The 20,325-nt window shown below is 55.8% G+C and overlaps 6 protein-coding genes across 6 annotated transcripts in view; 4 read left to right on the top strand and 2 right to left on the bottom strand.

The window, feature by feature from the left end:
- Positions 1–980, bottom strand: part of PTSG_03355 (uncharacterized protein) — a 1,712-nt gene extending 732 nt beyond the window's left edge. Inside the window, exons 1-4 of the mRNA XM_004995873.1 lie at positions 837–980; positions 545–661; positions 297–343; positions 89–161 (exon numbers count right to left, since the gene is read on the bottom strand). Of these exons, the coding sequence (XP_004995930.1) occupies positions 89–161; positions 297–343; positions 545–661; positions 837–879 (280 nt within the window). The 5' untranslated portion in view covers positions 880–980. The remainder of the gene's footprint in view (positions 1–88; positions 162–296; positions 344–544; positions 662–836) is intronic.
- Positions 967–4,064, top strand: PTSG_03354 (uncharacterized protein). The gene is made up of 9 exons (XM_004995872.1): positions 967–1,085; positions 1,365–1,509; positions 1,703–1,843; positions 2,093–2,189; positions 2,367–2,449; positions 2,616–2,770; positions 2,954–3,115; positions 3,289–3,408; positions 3,751–4,064. Exons 1-9 carry the CDS (start codon positions 994–996, stop codon positions 3,953–3,955), a joined length of 1,200 nt encoding a protein of 399 aa, XP_004995929.1. The 5' UTR covers positions 967–993; the 3' UTR covers positions 3,956–4,064.
- Positions 4,065–4,220: 156 nt separating this feature from the next.
- PTSG_03353 (uncharacterized protein) lies at positions 4,221–7,970 on the bottom strand. The gene is made up of 9 exons (XM_004995871.1): positions 7,847–7,970; positions 7,467–7,525; positions 7,112–7,300; positions 6,404–6,763; positions 5,888–6,102; positions 5,597–5,667; positions 5,231–5,382; positions 4,699–4,998; positions 4,221–4,498 (listed from the first exon to the last, which is right to left on the bottom strand). The coding sequence occupies exons 1-9, from the start codon at positions 7,860–7,862 to the stop codon at positions 4,445–4,447; spliced, it is 1,416 nt and encodes a 471-aa protein (XP_004995928.1). The 5' UTR covers positions 7,863–7,970; the 3' UTR covers positions 4,221–4,444.
- A 255-nt stretch (positions 7,971–8,225) lies between these two features.
- On the top strand, positions 8,226–10,586 carry PTSG_03352 (uncharacterized protein; the record flags this gene model as incomplete). The annotated part of the gene is made up of 3 exons (XM_004995870.1): positions 8,226–9,140; positions 9,316–10,545; positions 10,575–10,586. 3 exons carry the CDS (start codon positions 8,226–8,228, stop codon positions 10,584–10,586), a joined length of 2,157 nt encoding a protein of 718 aa, XP_004995927.1.
- Positions 10,587–11,130: 544 nt separating this feature from the next.
- On the top strand, positions 11,131–15,410 carry PTSG_03351 (uncharacterized protein; the record flags this gene model as incomplete). The annotated part of the gene is made up of 6 exons (XM_004995869.1): positions 11,131–11,240; positions 11,529–11,687; positions 11,956–12,903; positions 13,295–13,690; positions 13,864–14,143; positions 14,370–15,410. Exons 1-6 carry the CDS (start codon positions 11,200–11,202, stop codon positions 15,408–15,410), a joined length of 2,865 nt encoding a protein of 954 aa, XP_004995926.1. The 5' UTR covers positions 11,131–11,199.
- A 611-nt stretch (positions 15,411–16,021) lies between these two features.
- Positions 16,022–20,325, top strand: part of PTSG_03350 (uncharacterized protein) — a 6,680-nt gene continuing 2,376 nt past the window's right edge. Inside the window, exons 1-12 of the mRNA XM_004995868.1 lie at positions 16,022–16,269; positions 16,390–16,488; positions 16,778–16,876; positions 17,182–17,280; positions 17,545–17,646; positions 17,986–18,084; positions 18,204–18,299; positions 18,413–18,490; positions 18,633–18,689; positions 18,794–19,033; positions 19,248–19,759; positions 20,054–20,325. The exon at positions 20,054–20,325 is cut by the window's right edge and continues 1,282 nt beyond it. Coding sequence (XP_004995925.1) covers positions 16,066–16,269; positions 16,390–16,488; positions 16,778–16,876; positions 17,182–17,280; positions 17,545–17,646; positions 17,986–18,084; positions 18,204–18,299; positions 18,413–18,490; positions 18,633–18,689; positions 18,794–19,033; positions 19,248–19,759; positions 20,054–20,325 — 1,957 coding nt within the window. The 5' untranslated portion in view covers positions 16,022–16,065. The remainder of the gene's footprint in view (positions 16,270–16,389; positions 16,489–16,777; positions 16,877–17,181; positions 17,281–17,544; positions 17,647–17,985; positions 18,085–18,203; positions 18,300–18,412; positions 18,491–18,632; positions 18,690–18,793; positions 19,034–19,247; positions 19,760–20,053) is intronic.

The following is a 20,325-nucleotide window of genomic DNA, read 5'->3' as shown; positions in this document are numbered from 1 at the left end:
ACACACACACACACACACACACACACACACACACACACACACACACACACACACACACACACACACACACACACACACACACACACACCGTATGCGCCGGCAATTCCGCCTGCAACACAGCCACCAACGAAGCTGTTCATGGGGTCCTCGGTTCCGCGAACCTGTGAACAAGCAAACCAGCAGCAAATAACAACAAAAGGACACGGTGAATTAAATACCGCAAACGTGGTACATAGGAGTGACATTCTACACACGTTCGTGCAGCACACAAACATATCTGCATTCACGCCACATACCCCCTCTGATGTAGCCTTGGACGCGGCGAAGATGGCGGCAAACAGACCTAACACAAAGCAAAAAGAGAAAGATTCCCGTCACAATGCGCAGGGTGCAGAACAATCACGCGACATGCCCAAGTCACGAGGACAGGCGTCTTCACTCTGCACCACAATCCCAACATCCGGAACCACGACAACGACTTGGACGGCACAGAACAGTTTGGTACTTTCATGCCGTGCAAACCAAAAAGCAGCAAGACACTCACCGAAACGGCCAGCGTGTGTGGCAATGGTTCGTGTCGTGGAGAAGACGAGGGCGCCCGTTCGCTCACCCATCACGGGCTGGGCTTCCCACGCAGAGACAATGGCACCCCACGTCGCGCCTGAAGGTGACGACCATGCGTGTGGTTGTGTAGCAGCACTATGTGTGTCAGTTGCAAGCAATGATACTGTGTAACGTACAAAGTACAACGCACAGTGAACAACGCACAGTGTACAATACACAGTGTACAATGCCCTTCACCGCGTTCTCCACGTTCAACAAGCAAGCTGACGCACCGGCGGCGACGCCCTTGCCCGCTGCATCCATCACTTGGTCCATCGTGTCAGTGGTGGTGTCGGTGCACTCGGTTGCTGCTTCCTCGCTTGCTTGCCTTGCGGATTTGGAAACTTGGTGAATGATTTCAATCAACTATCTACAACAGGGACGACAGTGATGACGAAGAAGAGGCGCACTGGCGGTGGAGGAGGTGGCGGTGCAGAAGGGGGCATGGTCAAGGTGGGAGGCCTGGGATCACGCAAGCCAAGGTGTGTGTCTGGGGGGGGGCGGTGTGTGTGTGTGTGTGTCTGTCTCTTTGTCTATCTCTCTGCCTGTCTCTCTGTCTCTCTGTCTATCTCTCTGCCTGTCTCTGTCTCTCTGTCTGTCTCTGTCTGTCTCTCTGTCTCTCTCTGTCTGTTTCTCTGTCTGTCTCTCTGTCTGTCTCTCTGTCTCTGCCTGTGTTTTCTGTTTGCTGACGACAGCATTGCTTGCGACTAATCTTCTTTCCTTCATGTATGGTTGCACGTTTCCTTGTTGACGGGCTCAAGGAGTGGCAAGAAGAGGTCGCTGCAGACCCGGTCCAAGACAACGTGGCTGCTGATGGCTGGCGGCTCTTGCCTGGCAGTGTTTGTGATGTTCCTCTTCTACCAGCACCTGGCCACAAGCTCTGATCGCGACGTATCCACGGCCTCTGTCAGTTTTCTGGTTGTGACTGCTTTGCTGCTATGTGTGTACACGTGAACACCTTCATGCACACGGTCCTCCTCCTCCTCCTCCTCCTCCTCCTCCTCCTCTTGTTGTCTGCGATTGACATGGATGTTTGAATGCACTTCTGTCCACCTCGGTTGCTCACACGAAACAACCCAACACCGCAACGCGTTCGCAGGGCAAGGCGTGGACACTAAGTGACGAGCAGCTCATTGCGTTGTCAAAGGACACATCCATGCGGTACTTCAAGAACGAGCTCCTGGAACCGCTCATGGTCGTGCGTCCCGTGGGATCAGAGAACCACAAGAAAGCAAGACAAGTGAGTGTGACTGTGACTGTCTGTGATTATGAGTTCGTGTGTGTGTATGTATGTGTGTGCGTGTGGTTGTTGTGATCGCGTGCGTGCGTGTGGTTGTTGTGATCGCGTGGTTGGTTGTGACTGTTGTGATTGTTTCCTACCTACGCCACCACCACCACCACCACCACCACCACCACCGACACTGCTGTTGCTTGTGGATTCGTTTAACGCCCCTTTTCATTTTGCTTGCTCTCCAACCATCATTCTCAGCACATCCGCACGACGCTGGAGTCGCTTGGATGGCACGTGGAAACAGACACGTTCACAGACTCCACCCCACTCGGCCGCAAGACCTTCCACAATATCAGTCAGTGTTGCGTGTCTGTGTGTGTGCGTGTAGACAGGGAATGCGATGCACGAGCACCTTGCGGTTTCCGTTGTTCTCAACATGTCTCAACACTCTCCTTCTCTGGTCCATACCTGTATCTGCTCTGCATGACGCATTTCTTGTCTGCCGCCGCCGCCCTCGTCAATTTCGGTGCAGTTGCGACATGGGATCCGAGCGCCCGCCAACGCGTCATCTTCGCTGCGCACTACGAGAGCAAGCTCTTCCTCAAGGGGCCGCACGTGAGTTGTTTGTGGGTGTGTGTGTCTATGTCTGTGTGTGTCTGCGTGAGTCTGTGCCTGTGTGTCTGTGTGTTTGTGTGTGTTCTATCAATGTACAACCGAACTATTGCTCTTATGCGTCACTCATCGTGCCAAACCCCCCCCCACCCGGGTGTTTTATGAGCAGAAGAATTTCATCGGCGCAATCGATTCGGCCGTTCCGTGTGCGATATTGCTCGATCTTGCACGATCCCTCACGCCACTGCTGCGCACACGCACGCGCGCCCTCGGCACCACCCCTCAACTCGTCTTCTTTGACGGCGAAGAGGCATTTGAGAACTGGTGTGTGTGTGTGTGTGTGTGTGTGTGTGTGTGTGTGTATGTCTGTCTGTCTGTCTGTGTTGGGGTGTGCTTGCTTTTGCGCTGTGTTCGTCATCGGTGTGGCACTGCTTGTGGTGCGCGCTCCTTCCCATCCTTGCCACCTTTTCCTGTCACGTCATTGTCATTTTGTCGCTCTGGTGCCAGGACGGCCAAGGACTCCATCTACGGTGCGCGCCACCTCGCCAGCAAGTGGGCGGCGACGCGCGTGCATGCAGGCAAAGGCCGCCGCTCCCCGACCATGCTCGAGTCGATCGAGTGTCTTGTTCTCCTCGACCTCCTTGGCGCAAAGAACCCCACCATCCACAGGTGTGTGTGTGTGTCTGTGTCTGTGTGTGTGTCTGTGTCTGTGTGTGTCTGTGTGTGTCTGTGTGTGTCTGTGTGTGTCTGTGTGTGTCTGTATATCTGTCTGTCTGCCTGTCATCGTCACGCCTTACTGCATTACGTGTCCCTTTCTCACACCACTCCTTGCACCACATCAGCGCCTTCCCCAATACGCACTTCCTGCACCGGCGAATGGCCACGATGGAGCAGCGCCTGGTGTCGCTCGACCTCATCACACGACAGCCAAGCTCCTTCTTCAACACCAACTACGCTGGACGGTGCGCGCCAGTGGAGAGACACATCCTGTGACACACACACGCGCGCGCGCACACGTATCGCGTGCATCATGCCCTAACTCCCCCGCCCCACACACATACACACACACATCACATCACACATCACATCACACATCACATCACACATCACATCACACACACACACGTCACATCACACATCACACACGCACACACATCACACACACACACGTCACATCACATCATACACACACACAATCACACACACAATCACACACACACACACACACATCACATCACACCTCCCCCCCCCCCACACACTCACTCTCTCACTCTTCTCTTGCTCCTCCCTCATCAACGCTGCAGGGCGCCAGCGGTGGAGGACGACCACATTCCGTTTGTTCGTCGCGGCGTCCCTGTCCTGCATCTCATCACGGTGCCCTTCCCGCGCGAGTGGCACACGGCGGGCGATGATGCAACCATCCTTGACGATGACGTCATGCTCAACTGGATCCTCATTGTGCGCGCGTTTGCTGCGGAATACCTCCACCTCGACCCGACACGCGCCTGATGAGAGACGGCAGCGCTCGTGGAGAGGAGCCCGAGGGAAGGAGCGAGGGTGGGGGGGGGGAGTTGAAGGCCCGGTAATGACTGTACTGGATGTGTATGTGTGGGGGGGGGGTGGGGATGGGCGAAGAGAGATATTTGAAGAGATGTTTGATGGTTGTGCCGTTACACACGTGGGCCTCAAGTCTTCTTGTTGTTGTGAGTACATGATGCGCTCCACTCATTCCCTCCCTCGAATTAAACAACCCCTGCTTTGGACATCAAAGAGGTGCATGGACCGGAAACTTTATGACTCGGTTGCTCGTGTGGTTTACTCGACAGCACACGAAGCAAGGGAAGGAAATGGGGAAACCACCACGGTTATGGAAGCGTCAATTGAGACGGAACACGCGCACGCACGCAAGGATTCTTGAGGTCACGCACATACAGCACACACAACACTTTGCGCATGGTTGGGCATCTCGACATACAACGGGTGCACTTCTGCACGCATCTACGACTGCTTGCACTCTGGCGGCTTCTCGCCCGACGGCTTCCAGTCCGCATCCTGCGCAAAAGACACACACACATACACACACACACACGAGCACATGCGTATGCGGTGGCAAGGATGAGCGACCACGTTCATTGGTGTGTGATAGATGGTATGAGAGCAACAATACATCTCGTCGTACAAACGCATCCATCCACAGAGACACACAAACACACATCCGAACAAACACACAAATCCACACAACACACACACACCTCCTCCTCATCCTCGTCCTCGTCCTCGTCCTCGTCCTCAGCGGCTGCGCGGCGCTTTGGGTGGCGCTGCTTGCGACGCGCTGCCCCGCGCCCACCGCTGCCCATTGCCTCCTCCTGGTCATCGTCGTCGTCGCCGCCCTGCCCGTGGAGCAGCATGTCGAGGTCCTCATCACCGCCGTCTTCCTCCTCTTCCTCCTCCTCTTCCTCCATGTCGCTGTCCATGCCCTCGTAGTCCATCGCTTCGCCCGTGAACCACAGCACCGCCTGCGGGATGATCGAGTCCCGGATAATCTCTCCAATCTGTAAAATGGGGCGAAGCGTTGTCGTGGTGGTCGTGGAAGGGAGGGTGTGGTGGTGGTGGTGGTGGTGGTGGTTGTGATTCCCTGGATGAGACGGTGTGTGCACGAGATGTGCTTAACCTGCAGATTCAAGCGTACTCACGACAAGGCGCACAACACACAGCATGCACACACATCACGCCAACTGCCATCTCGGTATAGAGCAGGGCGTGCGCAACACGTGCGGGGCTGACCTCGTAGTCCTGGTTGAGGACCTGTGTTGCGGCCTGGATGACCTCTGGCGTCTCTTCGTTTGGATCGACCTGCGGCGGCGAAAAGAAGTTGAAGAACGACGGCCGCGGCAGTTTCTTCATCACCGTCCGCACCTGCCCGGCATTGCGCCCGCCTGAATAGTGTGTGTGTGTGTGTGTGTGTGTGTGTGTGTGTGTGTGTGTGTGTGTGTGTGTGTGTGTGTGTTTGTGTGTGTTTGTGTGTGTGTGTGTGTGTGTGCGAGAGCGTGCATGACCACGACAACCAGTGAGGGGAAAGGTTGTTTGGAAAAAGTGGCGTCTTGTCCATGTGTGTGTGTGCGGCAACAAGGAAGTTTGCGGGGTACTCACGTGACTTGCGCTGCTTCTGCTTGACAACTTTGACGGTGACGTCTTTGTCCTCCTTCCACTTGATCTGGGTGCTGCACAGTCAGCAAAAGCGAGAGAGAGAGAGAGAGAGAAGGGGGGGGTAGGAATGTGAATGTGCTGTTCAAAAGGAGGCAGGCGAGCGTGGCCAAAGTGCGAACATAGCTGACCAACACAGTTGACAATCTCAAACACGCACGAAACAGCACAACACACACCGCAACGCAGCACAGCACAGCACAGAACACACATTGTAACAACAGCGCTTGAACGCACCCCACGGCCTTTTGGAAGATTGGCCCCTGGTAGACGAGATCGTCCTCAGACTCCGGCTTTGGGTCGAGGTGGTACGTCTTGGTGAGCTCCGTGTTGGTGAAGAACGGGTTCTCGCCAAACACAAACGTCAGCTCAAAGCCCGTGTTGTCGGGAAGATACTTGTAGCGGATGTCACGCAGGTGTGCAAGCACTTCCTGGTCGTCTTGTTGGATCAGCTGCGTTGGATAGGAAGAAGGGGGCGAGTAGGGAGGCGGGGGTGGGCGAACGTTGGGCGTCGAGAAAGAGTGTGAGCATGGGGTGGACGGAGACATGACCCACGGCGATCGTGGAAAACAAAACAGGTGCGCCCATTCAGGTGCATGAATACACGCACGCGCACACCCGTACCGATGCAAAAGACGCACACAAGCACACACAAACACAAACACGCACACATGTACATACACACACATTCATGCAGACGCGACACACACAACGCACGCACACTCAAGCACGCACGCAGACGCACAGGCGCACCTCCGAGATGAGCTCGTGATTGCTGAGGGCGGTGAGCCAAAAGTCTGGAACGCCCTTGATGTCCTCGCCAGCGCTTTCCTCATCCTCGTCACCTTCCTTCGCCTCTGCTTCTGTGTCTGCGCCTGCCTCTGGCTTTGTGTCGTCACCCTCCTTGGGCTTCTTCTTCTCTGTGCCGTCTGTTGTCGCCGCGTCGCTGGCCGTGTCCCCACCCTCCTTGGCGCCCTCCTCTTCCTCCTCGCCCTCGCCCTCGTCGTCATCCTCATCCTCGTCATCCTCATCGTCTTCGGCCCGCGGCACCAGCGGCGCGTGGTCCAGCTCATCGTCCTTTGGCTCATACTCGCCCGACACAATTTGTGTGCGCTGCAACGGATGGTGTGCGTGTGAGGAAGGGAGCGTGAGTTGGGGGACCGTGGGTGTGCGATGACATGAAGGAAATCAATACCGCCGGGGGAGCGAACCACATAGACAGACGGATAGACGGACAGACAGACACACGGACGGATGGACGGACGGACACACGGACGGACAGACGGACGGACGGATAGACGGACAGACAGACACACGGACGGACGGACGGACGGACAGACAGACACACACGCACACACACACACGCACACACACGCACACAGATCAGACTCATGCACACACACACACACACACACAACCTCGCACGCATCAGAAGCACACAACACAGCCACACGGTTTAACCTTATCGTAGAGGGGCTTGAAACGCTGTGCAAACTCCTCGTCGACGCGGGCAATGGCGGCGTGGTACTCCAGCTCCACCTTGAGGTGTTCACGCTGCAGCTTCTTCAGCGCCAGCAGCCTGCGCTTCACGGGCTCTGGCAGGGACTCAATGAGCCCCGAGGTCGTGCCAACGAGATCATTCAGCTGGCCCTACACAACCACAAGCAACACCACAACACACGCAACACAGCAGCGGTGGCGAGCGCACAGCAACATGAGCGGGTGATGGCGGCCGAAAAAAAAGGGGGGGGGGCGAGCGAGGATGCAACGTTCTGGCGGAGCCGCGCAATTCGTTCCACACACCACAACGTTGTACCGTGAGCGCAGCGAGGAGCTCCGGGTTGCTGAGAATCTGGCTCGTCACAGACGAGAGGTCTGCAGGATACATGAACAACACCGACATGATGCGAATAATCACGTTGAGCGGGACTCGACTCCATCTCATGGTGGTCGACGACAACCACCAAATTCACATCACAACGTAAATGCATGTTCCACAGCAACAGCAACGACAACGACATCTTGACGCCAAAATGGGGAAATCACATGGGCACAGAGAGAGAGAGAGATAGTGTGTGTGTGTGTGTGTGTGTGTGTGTGTGTGTGTGTGTGTGTGTGTGTGTGTGTGTGTGTGTGTGTGTGTGTGTGTGTGTGTGTGTGTGTGTTCACACAGCATAGCGGCCGTGGTTCATGTACCTGGGGCGTCAGACATGGTTGATGGCTGGATCCGATGTGAGCTGATGGCTGATGGCAGCACGAGTTGTGTGTCAGCGGGATTGGCGCCAACGAAAAATAACTGAAGATATTTATCAGAAATCGTCGTTGGTGAAAATTGAGCTGTATCTTCGATGGCTTTTCGTGTGTAAATACATTTCATGGTGTCGTGTATTGTTTTGCCAAACGCCGCTGCTGCAACCGACACACCCACCCTTCGGCTTGTCCATCGTGTTCCCCCTGAGTCTCACATCACAGGGGGCGACACTTCAAACCAGTGAAAAGGAAGCCTGTGGGGTGGTGCAGTACCGAAAACTGACAAAAATGTGCTCAAAATAGAGATCTCGAAACGAGGCATCCGATGAGCCCGGTCGCAAGATCGAATCTGCGACACACATCCGACACGAAGACAATCAAGGTCGGGTGTCGAAAGATTTTCGTCAATCGCCGACTGAATCCAGTCATGAGCCGCTCTCAGCCCGACAGTGATTATGAGCCAGAGGAGGATGAGGAGGATGAGGATGAGACCGTCACCACTGTTCGTCGCAGCAAGCGTGCGAAGACCATGCCAGACTACAAGGACAGAATTGGCACGCCAAGACATGTATCAATGGACGAGATGTTGACCGATATGACTAATCTCAAGAAGAAACGAGGCCAGCCTGCGCTATTGGACCGTGAGAGATGGATGATCGTCTACTGTTACACACGTGTTCGCTACAATCGGGCACGCGACCGAGAACAACGCAAAGCAAAGGGTGGCCGTAAACCGAAGGAGGATTCCGGTCAAGAAGTGGCGGACCTGCTTGGGGTGTCTCGCTCAACTGTGAACGAGGTCATCGCGGCTTGGAACCGATGCAAGAAGTCTGGAACCTACGACATACTGGATGGCCAAGGCAGCAAGCGAGGCCAGCACACGAAGCACACGCGCATCCCCTGTACCAACGAGACTCTGCGGCTTGTGCGCGACTTTGTGACGGACCGAAGGACCGAGCACACAATCGTCACTGCAACAGAGGTTCTCGACATGCTCCGCAAGAGGGCGATTGTGAAGGTGGTAAAGGATATCGTCACGGGTGATGACGACGAGAAGGCTCTCGCCAGCGCCAAGCGTGCGACACAACGCTTCCTCGTGCGCGCCGGGTACATCAGAGGAAAGACTGGCCGTTCAGACGAAGCAGCACGCCCAAGCACCCACGTGCTCGAGTGGCTGACAAACTACCTCAAGGTTCTCCTGGATAATCGGAAGCTTCCACCAGAGCAACAGCTGCGCGAGGTAAGACCCGCTGCCGTGCGTTCTCGTTCGCCACACCATGAATGCGCGCACACACACACACACACACACACACGCACGCACGCACATACACACACACACGCACACACGTTGAAAGGCATTCACTCATGTGCGCACGCATCCGACGCCTTGTTGCTTTGTGTCTTCTGTTGTCAAGGTGTATCTTGACGAATCATACGTGAACTGCACCCACAACTTCACGACGCATTCTCTGATGCATCCCGTCCACCACGCAAACATTGGCCAAAAGAAGATTAAGGACGGCAGGCGCTACTGCTTTTGCCTCGCCATCCAGAACAGTGACCCTCGTGTGGTAGCTGGCGAAGCAGACGCATCAGATGGGTGGGCGCATCTTGCGGGTGTTGTCCCGGGTACAGAGTGGGTCTTCGATCCATCCGCTGGAGCACGCAAGGAGAAGCGGGACCAGTCCAAGCAGACCACAACCGAGACAGCTGCTGCTTCTTCAGATGCAGCATCGAAGACAGACACGCCAAAAGGCAAGCGGACCTCGAAGGGCAAGATCAGCAACCCTCACGTAGGCGACTATCACAAGGTGTTCAACAAAACCAACTTCAAGAAGTGGTGGAAGTACCAGCTTCTCCCCAACCTGAAGCAGCCCTCACTGATCATCATGGACAACGCGGCTTACCACAAGGGCTACCCACCCAAGACACCAGACCCCAACACGATGAAGAAAGCACAACTGCTCGCTTTTCTGTTGTCCCCTGATCCCAACAAGGTCACAGCGCAAGCGAGCACGCAGGCTGATGGTGGGGACGACGACGGAGACAGTGCTAGCGACCAGAGTGGCAACCACAGCTTCCTTTCTACCACATCCACAGATCCAGATGGCCTCTCTTCTCATCAGCGACAAATGGCTCGGGTTCCTTTGGCTTCCCGCGTACATCATTGCGATACGCTGAGGAGGATGGCGCGGGACTGGCTCAAGGCACACGTGAAGCCTGAGCTTGTTGCGCTGGCTGAGGAACAGGGGCACACTGTTGTGTTTACACCACCGCGCTACTCCGACTTGCAACCCATCGAACTTGTTTGGGCCTACATCAAGAACCGCATTGCCCGTCAGTATTCCAAAGGAACGAAGTTTAAGGAAGTCGGCGAGCGACTGCGAGCAGAGATCGTTGAGCTGTCGGAAGACCGTGGGCACCACAAGCGAGGAGGACGAACCCTCATTCAAGCAATCATCGACCGCACAGATCGCGCCATTGCTGAGCATTGGAAGCGGGCGTGCGCCTTTCAATCAGATGCACGGCAGCAGCAGCAGCAGCAGCAACAACAACAACAACAACAACAACAACAACAACAACAACAACAACAACAACAACAGCAGCAGCAGCAGAAGAAGAAGAAGAAGGAGCGGCTATGCTCGGTGTGCCGACAGCCCGGTCACACTCGCAGAACCTGCCCTGACAAGCTACCACAACCACAACCACAACCACAACCACAACCACAACCACAACCACAACCACAGCCACAACCACAACCACAGCCACAACCACAGCAGCAGCAACAGCAGCAGCAACAGCAACAGCCAGGGAACATGGACAGCTTGATTGATGGGTTGATGTCAACAATCCTTGGGGAGACCGCAGTGTTTGATCGTGATGAGACAGCTGAGATCGTTAGCGATGAGGACTCAGACGACGACTGTGATGGAGAAGGTGTTGACGAACGTGGTGATGATAGTGGAGAGGCTGCAATTTGAGCAGCTGCAGCGGAGAGAGACAGCGGACATGAGCAGTAGAGTCCAACAGGGCGTTTGTGTGCTGTCTCAATGCTTGCGGTCAAGTTCTTGCCTGCTGTTTACCCCCCAGTACACAGTTGTTCCCACAAACCACACACACCACTAGTCGAGCAAACCCCAAGCACGAAAACCCCGCCATTCAAGAGATCTCGAGGAGCAGAATTTCATGGACTCAATCGCGAATAGCCGTTGCTTTTTACGATTTTTACTGTCGCCCCCTGTCACATCACCTTCTCCACCAACAAACTTTGGCACTTGGACTGCTGCTGAACTGGAGCCATGACGCTGACCACTGCTCGCACCATTGCGTCGTTGAGCAGGTGACATAGAGACAACCAGCTGATGTGTCTTTGCTGGCTGCATGCCATTGTTCGTGTTGTGTCACATCACATTTTCACGGCGACGTGCGCTCACTCGCAGTGTGCAATACAACAACAACAACAACAACAACAACAACCAACAACAACAACCAACAACCAACAACAACAACAACAACAACAACAACAACAACAACAACAACAACAACAACAACAACAACAACAACAACAACAACAACAACAACAACAACAACAACAACAACGTGCGCGCCTTGCTTGGCAACAATGCAGCTTGAGCAGCTCTGCTCGGACACTGAGCGTGCAGAATGAGGCTGTAGACCCTGAGACGGAGATGGCCCCTTGGTTTGTCTCTGGCATGCCACGAACAGAGGTCCGCCAAATGGCAGACGACATGCTCAAACACGGCAGGGTTGGCAACTTCCTCATCAGGCAAGCATGACATGACGTGGCGTGGTGGTATATGGTGGCATGTCGTGTGGTGTCATGAGGCTGCTGAAAAGCGACACACTTGCAGACAGGCACACGCAAACAGGCAAGTGCGTTCACACCCACTCACTGTACACACACACGCGCGCGCGCGCACATACACATACACGCGCACATAAATATATCACACACACACACATTTGTTCTCGCACCCCTCCCCCCTCCTTTCCTCCTTGCCTCCTTGCCTGTTTTTGGACTGCCGCGGCCACAGGGACGTGAAGAGCGAGCGAAACTGCTTTGGCTTGGTGGTCAAGTCGCCCGAGGGAACGCTGGCCAACTTTCATATTGAGCGGAACAAAAAAGGGTTCACGGTTCGCGGCACGAAGCAGACGTTCCCCACCCTCTCCGCACTCGTACGCTACTATGCAGCAAAGACACGCTCGCAGCTGGGCATACGGCTGTCGCCCGCAGACCCGACAGAAGCGTACTTTGACAGCACGTCACGTCCTCATAGGCGGCGCGGCGGCAGCGGCAACTCGCGCGAGCAACAACAACAACAACAACAACAACAACAACAACAGCGCCACCGTGGCGGAGGTGGCGGCGGGGCACGTGTGCACGGCGACAAGCTGCGCCAGCTGACGGACCAAGAGCGGTGGGCACTCAACGCGCAGCGGGAGAAACGGGAGTACCAGAAGTCGCTTGGCCGCTCGGCGAAGAAAGGGGGACGGAGAACCGGGAGCGCAAACGACGAGGGCGAGGGCGGCATTGACACGCTCTTTGATGCTGACGCGCGACAGAAGAAGAAGCAACAGTTGCTGCAGGAACGCAAAGCACGCAAGAGCAGCAAGGAGAAGCGCATGAGCAAGAGCCACGGCCACAGCAGCCGTAAGAACAAGAGCAGACGCCAACTCGCCCAACACCAGCAAATGATGATGATGCAACAGCAGCAGCAGCAGCAGCGCCACCATCATCACCATCACGCTGCACCACACACCGCACAAGCGGGCTACGCGGGCCCATACGAGACAGACCCGGGTGCGTCGTCGTGGCACGGCGCTGACGTCGTTGGGTCGCCGTCCATGCCCCACCACCAAGCGTTGTACGGTATCCACGGCCAAGGGATGGCACACGCCACCAGCATGCAAGGGCTTGGCTCCTCGGCCGCATATGGATCAACGGGGATGCCCGTCTTTGGCAACGACCCGCAGAGCATCCAGTGCGTATGTGTGGGGTGGAGGGGCAGGGGAGGGTGTGTGTGTGTGTGTGTGTGTGTGTATGTATGTGTATGTATGTGTGCGTGGCTGTCCTTGTATGTATGTATGTGCGTGCATGTATGTGCATGTATGTATGTGTGTGTATGTATGTATGTGTGCGTGGCTGTGTGTGTATGTATGTATGTGTGTGTCTGTGTGCGTGTCTATGTCTGTCTCACTGTCTGTCTGTCTGTCTCACTGCCTGTGTGCCTGTGTCTACTGTTCATATGTTGCTCCTTTGTCCTTCCCAAATGCATCGCCATCTCAATTGCCGTGTCGAAGCAAGCAAGCTGCCACCTCTCCTCACCCGTCCTAACCTCTTCCCCAAACTATGTTCGTTTCCCAATGCCACAGGGCTGCGGAGGCGCATCTGCGGCTGCTCAAGGCGGAGACGGAGGCCATGCAGGCGGAGCTGCGGGCCGCAGAGAAGACCATGTCCTTCTACAAGCAGAGCGCACAGCACGCGGCCGAGCAGGAGATGTACATGCGCCAGGCCGAGGCGTTTCGACGCGGGGAAGAGCGCTCCTCCCGGCGGCGAATGAAGGACAAGGGCAGCAGCAAGAGCGGCAGCAAGAGCAGCAGGAGCAGGAAGAGCCGCAAGGACAGGCGCCGGTCCTCCAGCGATGAAGACTACACAACCACGTCGACGGAAAAGGACCGTGGGACCACCACACCTGGTGATGTCACGGACTCCTCTGCCGGCGGTGCGGCGGCCCGACGCGGGCGCAGGGGCAGCGCAGACAAGGCCAGGTGTGTATTTCGGGCGGGGGAGGGGATGTCGCACGTTGGTTGTTGGTGGCTCTGGTCTTCCCTGTTTGTGTGTTTGGCTGTCACAACGTGTGTTACTGCACCTGTTGCCATCTCTGCCTGTCACAATACACCTCACGTGTTGCCGTCTGCATGCATGCCACCATCTGTGACAGCACGGAGCGCGGGCAGGCAATGCAGCGGCAATCGAGCCTGGCGCCGTCCCAGGCGTCCACGCAGTCGTACCAGTACCACTCACAGCAACAGCGGGCACCGCAGACACCGCAGCAGCCGCGTCGCCCCACTCAACAACACCAAACACAGAACCAACAACAGCAACAACAGCAACAACAGCAGCAGGCGTCGTCGCAATCCCAGCAGCAAACGCCGTCAACAGCCATGCCGGCTTCCTTCTCCTCACAGCCGCTCCCAGACAAGCCGCCACAACAGCAGCTGGTGTGTGTGTGTCTGTGTGTCTGTGTGTCTGTGTGTCTGTGTGTCTGTGTGTGGTAGTAGTTGTAGTAGGTGCGTTGTACTCCAAGTGACTACTCGTGCATTTGCTTCTTGTCTTCATCTTCTCTGTCACACTCACCTTGTCTTTACTACCGTTGTTCTCCTGCCTCTCATCCATCCCCACTCTCAATACTCCCAACTCACTCCAACACGTGCCGCTGCGCAACAGACGTCGTACGAGCTGCGGCATAAGCGCCACGCCAACTCGACCCTCTCCGCAGGCATTTCCGACATCCCGTCGTTCCTCCCACCAGACGTTGCTAAGGGCGTGCAGAAGCAGCACACCACGCCCAGCAAGCGTGATGGCCGTGGCTCCACAACCCCCACGCCAGCGGACAACGCCGGCAGTGCCACGCCCACGCCCATGTCGCCGCAGCAGCAGCGCAAGGGCCAGCAGAGCGGCGGCAGCATGACGGCGGCAGAGGCGATTGCGGCCCAGGCGCGATTTATTGAGGAGCAGGCAGCCGCCCTCTTTGGCTCCGAGCCGTCATCGACACCACGCGCCGCAACCCCGCAGCAGGACGTGCAGCAGCAGCAGCAGGCAGAGCAGGAGAGGCTGCAGAAGCACAGGCAACAGCAGCAGCAACAGAAGCAGCAAGCGCAGGCGCCACCGCCATCAACCCAGCCGGGCGATGGGCCAAGCCAGCGGAAGCAGGTTCGGTTTGCAGCAACGGCAACGAGTACCACACCGTCGAGTGACGATGCGGCCAGGGAGAGGCGCGCGTCGCAGTTTGCGGTGGACAAGGAGCTGCAGTCGCAGGAACTTCGACGGCTGATGGAACTGGAGCGAAAGGAGATGGAGCGACGGAAGCAGTTTGATGAGCGGCACGCGCAGGCGGTGCGGGAGGTGGAGAGGAAGCCTGCCTCTGAGCGCCACATGCTCATGATTGAGCTGGACAAGAAGGAGGACGCCGAGATGCAGCGGCGCAAGGAGTGGGAGCGGAACAGGGAGGAGCGCGAGGCCCGCGCGCTCATGTCGCGCCCTGACGCAAGCAAGGACTTGGAGGAGTATCTGGAGGACGAGGAGAAGCGGCAGGCCGAGCTGGAGAAGCAGCGACTGCAAGAGGAGGAGGAGGCGCGAAACCTGATTGCCATTGGCCGCGTGCGCAAGTTTGCTGAGATGTTCTCGCAGCCCCGTAACCAGTTCAAGACCAAGTCGCACGTCATGACGTGGAAGGTCAAGGACGCGCACCGCATCGCCCCCATGTAGTTCTGTCGTGCGTGTGTGTCTGTGTGTGTCTGTGTGTCTGTGTGTCTGTGTGTCTGTACCTTGCTGATTGACTGAATCGACTGTTACATCCTTTTCATTTTGTCCCTGCGTGTTGGGGGGGTGTTTGATTTCTTCTCTCTGCTGGTTGATTGATGGATGGATGTGCTTGTTTAACTCTGTGGGTTGCGTTTGGCGTTTGTAAACAATGAAGACATGAGACGCGTGATGACTGTGGGTCTGTCAGCTGCTTGCTGAGGAGCTGTGCAGACAAGACAGGGCAAGTGAACGATGAGAGCGGTTGAGCAAGTCGTCTGAAACGATACAAGGAACGCGTCCTTGCTCTGCTCCAGCACGAGCAACCTGCAGGTTGCCGTTCACCGTGCGCACGCGACTGTTGGCCTGGAAGAGAGTCGGAAGGGGGCCGCAAATGTGCCGTTGCTCTGGCAGATGAGCACCTCAGGGACTTCGTCTAAGGTGCCTTGCTTGTGGTCGAGTTGCATGAAGCCATACTTCAGACTTGTCACATGGTTGGTTCGTGAGTTGCTTGCAGGCAGAACAAAACCCGCAAGAAGGTAACACATGAGAAAAAACAAAGGAGAGCGATCGAGCAAGCAAAACTGCACACTGACTGACGGCTCTTCAAACACACACACACATGATGGGAGGCACGACAAGCCGTGAAGCCGAAGAAGCCGGTTATGCTGTTGACGGACCTTCGATTGGGGTGCCGATTAGCTTTGATGGCATAACGTCGTTGATCGATGCGAGCGCGACAGGAGACCTGGAGTGCGTCGAGACGCTGGTGGCAGAGTTCGCTCCAGCAAACCGACATGTGGACGACGAGAAGGACAGCGAATGCGTGAGTTCGCTGGCCCTTATCTACGACTCGTTCACAACTGCTTGTGCGAATATCTATGCATGCCTTGATGACGAAGACAACTGCCCTCACTTCAATCGCTTCATACTCGCCATTGTGCAGGACGGTACTGCGCTGTACTGGGCTAGTCGCAACGGCCACGAGGCGGTTGTACGGTTTCTTCTTGAGAAGGGAGCGCACGTCAACAACACTGACAAAGAAGTGAGTTCCCAATGTCTCAACTTGTGACCTGTTGTGGTTGGTCTCCGCTTTGCTACTATCTTGTTTCTGGAGGTCTTGTCAAGTGCTGATGAATAGCATTTGATCACATGTCGCGTGTGACTTTGGCATTCAGGTCTGGGTCTGAGAATAAGTGTTTGCGTGTTGACCTCACGGTGTTGTGCATGTATGCTTGCATCCCTGTTCCTACGCACTACGGCGGGGTGCCTTGCTTCGCTGTGTGCCCTGATTGGATGACGTGTATTTGCTATGTGTTTGATGTGTGTCACAGGGCTTCACACCGCTGTGGATTGCAGGCTTCTATGGTCACGAGGCAGTTGCGCGGTTCCTTGTGGAGAAGGGCGCCGACGTCAACCAGGCAGACAACGATGTGCGTTGTGACAGTCACATGTTGCTGGTGGTGTGCTCACCCATGTTTGTGTTGTTGTCGTTGTTGCTGTGGTTGACATAGTTTGTGGTCTGGGCAATGTGTGGTTTGTGGTGATGGCCTGCAAACACTGGTAGCATGTGGGTTAGAATGGCATGCGAGCAATTGTACATACAGAGATGAGGAAGTTCCCGGTGTGCACTCACTGTGCCTCACGTTGTCGTGGTTGATGGTTTGTGGTGTCTGCCTGCTTGCTGTGTTGTGTGATGTGATGAATGTGCGTGTTTGGTGTTTGGTGTGCGTGACAGGGTTGGACACCGCTGTGGATTGCGAGTCAGAACGGTCACGAGGCAGTTGCACGATTACTTGTTGAGAAGGGAGCCGATGTCAACCAGGCACACAAGAACGTACGTTGCATGTGTTTGTGGTGATACTGCTTTTGCTGTGGTTGTCACAATTTGTGGTTTGCCTGATGCACTTTGAAGCGCCTTGATGTGGGTGGGAGGAGAATGGCATGCAAAGCACTCATGCATAGAGGGATGAGGAAGGTTTTCTCGCTCGGTTTGTACTCACTGCCTCACTTTGTTGTGGGTGATGGTTTGTGGTGTCACACTGCTTGTTTTGGTGTGCTTCGAATGTATGTGTGTGCGTGTGTTGACGTGTTGTGACAGGGCTTCACACCGCTGTACGTTGCGAGTCAGAAAGGCCACGAGGCGGTTGCGCGGTTCCTTGTTGAGAAGGGAGCCGACGTCAACCAGGCAGACAAAGAATTTGTACGTTGTTTTGATACGGCCTCCTGTTGCATTGATGTACTTGTCCGTGTGGCTTTGTGGTGATAATGGTGTTGTTGCTGTGGCTGTGGCAGTTTGTGGTGTGCCTGGTGCTCTGTGGAGCCCTTTGGTGTGAGTGTGTGGAAGGGGTGTGGTGGTTGATGCACACTGGTAGCATGTGGGTTAGAATGGCGTGCAAGCAATTGTACATACAGAGATGAGGAAGTTCCCGGTGTGTACTCACTTCGTCGTGGTTGATGGCTTGTGTGTTGGCCTGCTTGCTGTGTTGTGTTGTACCTCGTGTGTTTCATGTGATGAATGCTTGTGTGGTGTGTGTGACAGGGTTGGACGCCGCTGTGGATTGCGGGCCGCAACGGACATGGGGCGGTTGCGCGGTTCCTTGTTGAGAAGGGAGCCGACGTCAATCGGCCGACGAACAATGTATGCGCTGCACAGTCACTTGTCACCGCTTAGCACATACCCTTGTCAACGTACTACTGCTCGCCTTGCTTTTCCTTCGTCAGCCCATTGCCACTTGCTTGTGCTTGGTTGCTGGGTAGGGGTGGACCCCACTGCACGTCGCCAGCTTCAAAAATCACCCCGATGTCGTCCGCTGTCTTCTCCACTCCGGCGCTGATCCAACCGTCAAGCACCCCGTACGAAATTTAATGTGTGCTTACTGTGGTCGGCCTGCCCTGGTTTCGCCCTGCCCCTTGTCGCAACGATGACCATCTGACGTGCGCGTGTCCCTGCTATGGTCCAACTCCAGGGCACCGGCATGACGCCGCTGGATTTGGCACGCGATGAAGGACACGACGCCGTCGTTGCCATTCTATCTGATCCACAGGTGCGCACACCTTGCATATTGCTGTTGCCACAATCGTGCGCCCGTCTATCTCTGCCATTCATGCTGCGTCGCTTGTCTCCGCTTCCTTCCCACAACTTCAATGTTCACACACCTTTTCTCGACTCGATCTCCATCGATACAGGCTGCGATGGAACCTCCTGCCGACCCAGCAGCTCCAGCCCACGACGGTCCTGCTGATGTGAGTGCCCAGCAATGCGAACCATAACCCCAGTGCCACTCCTCGCATACTTGCTTTTCTTCATCTCATCGGCCATCTTCCGTCATGCCCACCGCCGTTCGCAGGCTCAACAGGAGCGCAAAGCCGAGGTGATGGCGGCGATGCACCAGATTGCACAACATTCAGACACGCAGATGGCAGGGCGTGCCAAGCTGATGCTGGTTGGCGAGGGGCGTGCTGGCAAGACCACCACCCTGCACTCCCTCATGGGAGATGAGTTCAACAAGGACGAGCCGTCTACGTTTGGCGCCGACAGCATGGATCTGTCTGTCATCGTCGAATCCATTGACGTCTTCAACTGGCAGGTGTGTGTGTGTGTGTGTGTGTGTGTGTGTGTGTGTGTGTGTGTGTGTGTGTGTGTGTGTGTGTGTGTGTGCGTGTGTGTGCGTGTGTGTGTGTTGATAGTGTGGGACAGTGTATGTGTGTGAAGCGATGGTGACTTTTCGCTTGCCTGCAGGCAACCACTCTTGTTCCATGTGAATCTCACACCAATCTCTGCATCCCATCGCATCACATTAGCACCTTGCGGGCGGTCTGAGCGAGTACATGCGCACTCTGCTGGGCACTGCGCTTGCACGGACTTCGGGGATGGATGCAGCAATGAAGGAGGTGATGACAGCGGCGATGGAGGCGCATCAACAACGAATCACACAACAGCAGCAACTGGTGGTGGGTGAAGACATTGATGCTGAAGACACCAACGAGAGCACACAGCACTTTTCACAGTCATCCGTGCCAAAGAAGACACAGCCAACATCCACCTCCACGCAGGGTGACGAGCACCACTTCTCGTCATCGTCATCTCCCAAGCCGAAGCAGTCTCAACAACAGCAGCAGCAGCACAGCGCATCAGTTACAACATCCGCTAACGGTCCTCGCCCCAGTGTCTCCGCTGAGGCCATGGAGAAAGCAATCAAGGAGTTCAACGTCGACGCTGTCATGGGCGAGGGCAAATCGCGAGTCACTTTCAAGGTGTTTGACCTGGGCGGCCAGTCCACCTTCTATCTCTTCCACCCTTTCTTCCTCACCAAGTGAGTCGCTGTAGGCCCGTGTGTGTGTGTGTGTGTGTGTGTGTGTGTGTGTGTGTGTGTGTGTGTGTGTGTGTGTGTGTGTGTGTGTGTGTGTGTGTGAGTAAATGTGTGTGTGTGTGTGTGAGTAAATGTGTGTGTGTGTGTGTCTGTGTGTGCGTGCGTGTGTATGTGTGTATGTGTGCACGCGCTGCGTGCTGTCCACGTCACTCCCTTTCAACCCTCCTCCACACCCTCCTCACCCCACTACCTCCCCTTCCCTCCTCACCTCACCCCACCCAATCATCCACACACCAGGTACGCGGTGTACCTGCTGGTGTTCTCGATGGAGGACCTGCTGCACCAAGACGAGAGCAAGCGAGATGAGGCGTGGGAGTTTATGGAGCACTGGCTCTCCTCCCTCCACCTCCACGCCAAGGGCGCACCCGTCCTCATCATCGGCACTTTCGCTGATGTGGTCAGCAAGCGTAAGCAGCACGAGAATATTTCACGCGACATCCACAGCCGCCTGCGGCACAACCCGGCCTTTCCTGGCGTCGTCCACAACGACAAGCATGGTCTGTGGTTCT

Source organism: Salpingoeca rosetta, assembly GCF_000188695.1.
Source record: "Salpingoeca rosetta unplaced genomic scaffold supercont1.7, whole genome shotgun sequence".
NCBI classification, from domain to species: Eukaryota; class Choanoflagellata; order Craspedida; family Salpingoecidae; genus Salpingoeca; species Salpingoeca rosetta.
This window is presented reverse-complemented; position numbering and strand designations above follow the sequence as displayed.

What these genes read in the sequence shown, in the direction of transcription:
- PTSG_03354 (XM_004995872.1), top strand. Translation starts at nt 994, where the DNA reads ATGACGAAGAAGAGGCGCACTGGCGGTGGAGGAGGTGGCGGTGCAGAA. An exon ending in CTGGGATCACGCAAGCCAAG is followed by an intron (nt 1,086 to 1,364) that starts GTGTGTGTCTGG and finishes GACGGGCTCAAG; the next exon opens with GAGTGGCAAGAAGAGGTCGC. An exon ending in ACCACAAGAAAGCAAGACAA is followed by an intron (nt 1,844 to 2,092) that starts GTGAGTGTGACT and finishes CATCATTCTCAG; the next exon opens with CACATCCGCACGACGCTGGA.
- PTSG_03353 (XM_004995871.1), bottom strand. An exon ending in AGCTCCTCGCTGCGCTCACG is followed by an intron (nt 7,301 to 7,466) that starts GTACAACGTTGT and finishes GTGGTTGTGTAG; the next exon opens with GGCCAGCTGAATGATCTCGT. An exon ending in GCAGAAGCAGCGCAAGTCAC is followed by an intron (nt 5,383 to 5,596) that starts GTGAGTACCCCG and finishes CACACTATTCAG; the next exon opens with GCGGGCGCAATGCCGGGCAG.